We start from the raw sequence: 6,150 nt of genomic DNA on the forward strand, positions 1-6,150 counted from the left end.
TGGTCCCCGTGGCAGCCGCAAGCGCATAAAGAACTACTCGTGGCACAGTTGCGCGACTTTTAAAGCAAAAGCGGCAGAAAAACGTTTAGCCAATGGGGATGCTGCTTAAGGTCACATGGCAGGGAATACAAATACTATAGGTTAGTTTAAAGCAAGCTCTCCTGAAAAGGAGAGCTGTGCCAACCCATCACAAGGAGCCATTAAGATGATGAGAGATCTGGGTAGATTGCTCAGAAGGAGCCGGGCGCCAGCAGCATGAAACCAGAATGAATGCTCAATTACTCCAGTTGGTTCCGACTCTTTGTCATTGAGAAATGAACTTCACATTTGAGACGCAGCACTTTGTTTCCACAGACAGCCTGACTGTTCGCAACAGAAAACCAAAACACTACGTGAAGGGAATGCTAAAGGCCTGATTCAGACCAACTGGAGCAAGGAGATTTGTCTGTATTGCTGTGGCTGTGCTGGTGTCTCTCTTGCTACGTCTGTGTGTGTGTGTTTGCTGGGATGTAATTTGGTTTATTGAGACTCTCATGCTATTAGTTATAGCTGAGGTGTTTCTCCGGGGAGCCACATCATTCCATTTGGCAGCTGGATTTCGGAATTAGATGTTGTTTTCTTCATCAGTGTCTAATGTGCTGAATCAATCAGGTTTCCAGATACTCAAATGAACTAATTCTACCAGGTAGTAGTTATAATGAGACAACATAGAAAGAAATTATGACGGTGGGCAACATCGACCTGTCTTTACCTATCTTTATTTAAGCTTGCAAGAGGATTTCCCTGTTGCAGATTTGCAGCACCATTCCAAAGCAAGCTATTTATTTAGTGTCTTTTGCCCCCTAACGATCTATTCCAAACCACTGCATTGAGCACGTTATAAAACTTAGTTTAGCCGCTCCTGGTGGAAATGGTGGGGGTGAAGGTGCTGGGAACAGCAGGGAGCGAGACGGGCTATCTGCCCGTGTTACCCCATTCCCAGGATGTCAGTACAGAGCTGCTGCAAACCCGTACAAATCACAGGTGTTACATTTGTTACTGCCTTCTCTTATCCTCGCTGTCTTAGTCGTTTGTGATGCTTTCTGTAGTCTAAAGGATTGCGTTGCCCAGTGTGCCCTAAAGAGAGGGTGCTGTCAGCCAGAAGGACGACATGCTTTGGCCTCCTTTTTGTTCGTTTTGGGTTTGCTAGGGTTCTAGCTGTGGAGGTACAGGTCTCCGTACTAATACAGGAAAATAAACCTGTTCTAAATTAAAACATTCCTATGAATTGTTCTCTGCAAACGAAGCTTCATCACATCAGAGCTTCCATGTGTTTCAGAATGTAGAAAGTAGTTAATAGAAGAATTAGGAAAAGTTGAGTTTGGGATCTCTGCCCCTTGCTGTAAATATTTTCTTTACTCGTAAAAATCAGGCTTATTTTCCAGCCGTAAGCTGGCACTGCACCACTGAAGTTGGCTGCTTTTTGCTAGCTTATTGGTTTCTAAGAGACTGAAACCAGTGTATTTTATTTTTTGATGAATGCTTGTTTTTGTAAGCTAGAAAACGCAGGAATGTGGTTCTTATAATTCTTTTAAAATACCATGCAGAGAGAATCCTAGTAAGGATGCTAATATTGCTTAGCTTCGGCACCAGGCGTATCTGCGGTGACTCCCGCTGTCAGCATTTATGCGTATCTGCATAGCACCTCTTGTAATATTTACATTTAAATCCAGGTAGAGTTTCAGCCTAATGTACCTGTTTCAGAGCAGCTGTGCATTCAAAGGGATCTATTTCAAGGTCTCCGTTTTCATTGCGAAGCGGAATCTTTTTGCTTTGGATGTCGAGTCACTTTAAGTATGACAATACAAGTAAGCCTGACTTCGTAATCATTTGATATAATTTAGATGCAAATGAGGACTTCACATTCTAGCAGTCACGCCTTTGTTCTCGTTGGCAGCTCACTGGATTTCATCAGCATGCAGAGCAGTCCTTGCCAAGGTCATTTTGGGAGGGGAAGATTGAGTTCCATTATCCAGCCTGCTCTCACTACAGCACGCAGGGACAAAGCAATTCTTTCTGAGAAAGCTTGTTGTTAGTGGAAGTTGCAAGTATTATTCTCCCTCCTTCTGCTGGCAGTGAATTTGGTCCTGTGAGTTTTATTAAATGCTGCATGTTAATGTCTTAATTGCAAAGGTAGCTGAAGGCATGGGTAATGAGGCGTGGAATCTCTAACATGCAGGTTGTCAGCTAAATCCATTCCATGATGAGAGTAATTTGAAGACACTTCAGTTGGCTTCCAGCGTGAAATGATGGGGATTTATGTTTACTTCCAAGTAAACAAGAGGTTCTTTTTTTTTTTTTATTCATAAATAACACTATTCACTCAGTGCTTCAGTAAAGGTGGAGATGAGGCCAAGGAATAAATGGCAATAAAGCGATGCTGGAATTGATCTTTTCTTGACTGTTCAGAGCTAACTGGCAGAACAATATGTACATATTTGTAGTAGTGGTTTTGTGGAGGATTATCTTGGGTTGTCAGGTTGGCGTTTTCACAACTGTTTCATTTACTTTGGACCAAAAATCAGGGACCTGACTAGAAAGCAACTTAGCCGGAAGCTTTCAGGACATATGACTGAGACAGAAAATCCTGGTTTTCATCCAAGCTGTGATGGTAGACTGAAATCTAAAATGATTTGCGCTAAATGAAAAGTTATGATAGAAAATAAATGTATTTTCATTAATCATTGCTGAAGAGATCTTTCATTTTAGCTGTACTGGTGTCTCTGCTGGGTTGATTAACCAGAGCAAGTTGTTTGCTATTCTTCTTGCATCAAGAGTGGTTTAGTATTCTTTCTGTGTCAGAGGTAATAAATACAGTCAGCAGTACTTGCTTAGGATTCTGAATCTGTTCTTTGCTGTCTACTTGTTCGTGATCATTGAAAACAAAAATAAATGTAATACTCTTATGCAAGCCGAGTTTGATGTATGACTCAGTAGCAGGGCTTTGGTTTGAGTATTCAGTGTGCGTGGCAGACCTGAAACAGAGGGTGGCACACTCCTCGCTCAATTTGTTCTTTCAGAAGGGTCTTGATCAGTTTGGATTTACTGTTTTGATGCAAGCACATAAAGAAGACTCTTCTAGATGCTTTTCCTTACCATCTTTGATCTGGTCACTGGGCAAAGTTCAATGGGAAAAACAGAAACATTTTTTTGAAGCGTCCGGAAATGGTTGCTAGGGTTCACTTAATTTGGACTGTACAGAATCTTGGAAAATTATGTTGTGCTTCAGGTTTTTTGGATTGTGATACTGAGGGCAAAGAGGACTGTACCAGAGCACTTCCTTATACTGAAATAATGAAACCCGGGTGATTAGCAAAGCTGTGTGCCATGCTTCAGGGATGCCTCCAAAGTCACCAGACTGTCACTTGCACTTGTAGATTCAATTTTTGTGAGTTCAGTATGTGGCTGATTCAGACGCTGTCAGGTTACAAATGGTAGTTGAAAGCAAGAGAAAATACTGAGGTTAGGTCACCTCTTGTTTTGCTGGTTTCAAGATACCTTGAGAGCCAGTTTTGAAGAAAAGTTGGGTTGAAACCTGTTCTCTCTTAAGCTGATTCGATATCAGGGTGCTGTAGTGAGCTGTCTAATATCCCATCTGCCATCTTTGTTTTCAACACCATCAGGGTTTTTTCTTTTTGTCTATACCATACACTTCTCTTATTTAAGGCTGTTTTCTTACGCTTGCTCTTGTTTTTATTTTGAACTAAAATGTGTTACTTCAGTAGGAGACTGTGATGACTTTATTACTGTAAGCGTCAAGTGAAAATGATTTTCCAGTCTTGTAATTATTCTCTTAAGGAGAGCTTAATGAAACACTTTCTGTTACAGATTGGCTGCGATCGCAGCAAAAACCTGGTAGATATTTGTGGAGAAAAAAATTTCCAGGCTTTGGTCTGCGATGCTCTGTCGGTGCCAATCCGCGGTGGGTCCTGTGACGCCTGCATCTCTATTGCTGTAATCCACCACTTCTCGACAGCGGTGAGTCACCCCTCCCCGTGCTCCAGCGAGCTGCTGTGTTGCTGTGCAGAGCTGCTCGGACTACAGAAAACCTGCTAGTTTGGGCTCTTGAAGGGAGGAACAGAATGGGGATGAGTTGAAGGTTTGCATTTGGCGTAAGCAGTTGCCAGAGCAGAGTTAAGCCGTTTTGCTGCTGCTGCTTCTTAGACTTTCTCTTCCCATTCCCTCTCTGCCCTTGCTCCTCCTGACACTTTGATCTAGGTGTTTGTGTTTCATTTTTGTCTGCTTATGATTAATGACGCAGGAGAATGAGGCTGTGCTTTGGGAACCAGGAGATACGTTAGTTACCACCTCAGATCCTGAGCAGATCTCACGTTTTTTTTTTTTTTTTGCAAACGACAGGAACACTACTCACTAGTCTGCAGTATCTCCGGGCTGTGTAAGCTTCTCCTAGCAGGAACTGTGTGATGGTAACAAGCTTCTAGACCATGAGCTGTGATAGGCAGGTCTCTCCATACCAGTCCATCTGCAAACGACAGGAACACTACTCACTAGTCTGCAGTATCTCCGGGCTGTGTAAGCTTCTCCTAGCAGGAACTGTGTGATGGTAACAAGCTTCTAGACCATGAGCTGTGATAGGCAGGTCTCTCCATACCAGAAATACAGCAGATGTTTCCAAACCCAACGTAAAAAAGTAGGAAGAAGTTTATTTTGGGGAAGGCTGACATATCTTTGTTTGGGAGGTCAGAGGACTTGCATGTGAGCTGTAAATCTGACTCCTGCGGCTATAAACTTAGGATGTGTATCATCAGGTATGGTAGATTTGAACCTGGGATGTTTAGATACTGAACAACCTTCTTGAAGAAGCTTGTGTCATTTCCAGCTGGGCTGGTAAGTCCAAGAAGTGCTGCCCAGCACAGGACTATTTTTGGATGGAAAGAGAATCACAGAATCATTTGGGCTGGAAAAGACCTTTAACATCATCAAGTCCAACCATTTATCTAGCACTGCCAAGTTCACCACTAAATCATGTCCCTTAGTACCACGTCTGCTCGTCTTTTAAATACTTCCAGGTGGTGACTCCACCACTGCCCTGGACAGCCTGTTCCAGTGCTTGACAACCCTTTCAGTTGTCACTGAATTCAGAAATTGTGTTAGTGAGAATTGTGTTTAGGAAAATGTCTTGGCTTGTGTGTAGCGATGGACTATATTATGAATGAAAATGAAAAATTCTGATTTTTATTGTAAAGGTGGGACAGTAATGAGGAGTTGCTGCCATTCCATTCTCTGGTCTTTTGTTCGTGTACCAGCTTCACGCTTCTGCTTTTCCTTTATAGGAGAGGAGACTGGCTACTATCCGTGAACTAGCCCGGCTTCTAAGACCTGGTGGAACGGCACTCATTTATGTCTGGGCAATGGAACAAGAGTACAAGAACCAGAAGTCTAAATACCTTAAGGAAAAGAATGGTAGTAAAGACAAAGAGGAGGAAATAAACCATGGCATGGCCCAGAAACCACTTAGTGATCAAATGCCTGATAGCAGCAGCCAAGGTTCAGCGTGTCCTGGCCGACTCCTTAGCGACCTGAAGGACAAAAGCAGTGGTGCGAAGCCAGTAGCAGACTCCAGGCTGCCCGTTCACACTAACCGGACCTCCTTTCACTCTCAAGATTTGCTGGTTCCCTGGCACCTGAAAGGTGGCACCAAAAAGCAAGGGGGAAGCGTTGATGCAGTGTTGTCTCCAGCTGGTTCCAAGGAATCGCCACAACTCAGCCCTGTTTTCCACCGCTATTACCATGTGTTCTGTGAAGGGGAACTGGAAGCAGTGTGCAGATCCCTGGATTGTGTGAGGGTTCAAAAGAGTTACTACGATCAGGGAAACTGGTGTGTAGTTCTAGAAAAGTTGTAGCCTGTGGAGTTTCCTTCACTATCTGTGGTGGTTTGTTTTTTACAATATGAAAAGTATTTTTAACGCAGACTGCAGCAGAATAAAGATTGTTTGAGTTAACAACAATAGCCAGTGCTGTGTGCGTATGTTAACGAGACAATGGCCAAACTCGGATTCTACCTCTGCAGAGCGTTTGTTTTACTTTTGTGAATTGCAGTGGATTGCATTCATGAGGAAATAAGTAGGAGGACCACATCTCTTAAGCTCT

General features: G+C 43.1%; 1 protein-coding gene across 1 annotated transcript; it reads left to right on the plus strand.

Annotated features, from left to right (window-relative positions):
* Nucleotides 1-3,867: 3,867 nt before the first annotated feature.
* On the plus strand, nt 3,868-5,903 carry LOC104495057 (alkylated DNA repair protein alkB homolog 8-like; the record flags this gene model as incomplete). The annotated part of the gene is made up of 2 exons (XM_010137978.1): nt 3,868-4,017; nt 5,334-5,903. Coding segments are annotated over 2 exons (720 nt in total), but the record flags the coding sequence as incomplete, so codon positions are not given.
* Between the last annotated feature and the right edge of the window lie 247 nt (nt 5,904-6,150).

This window comes from Buceros rhinoceros, unplaced genomic scaffold, assembly GCF_000710305.1.
Source record: "Buceros rhinoceros silvestris isolate BGI_N320 unplaced genomic scaffold, ASM71030v1 scaffold8106, whole genome shotgun sequence".
Taxonomy (NCBI): Eukaryota; Metazoa; Chordata; class Aves; order Bucerotiformes; family Bucerotidae; genus Buceros; species Buceros rhinoceros.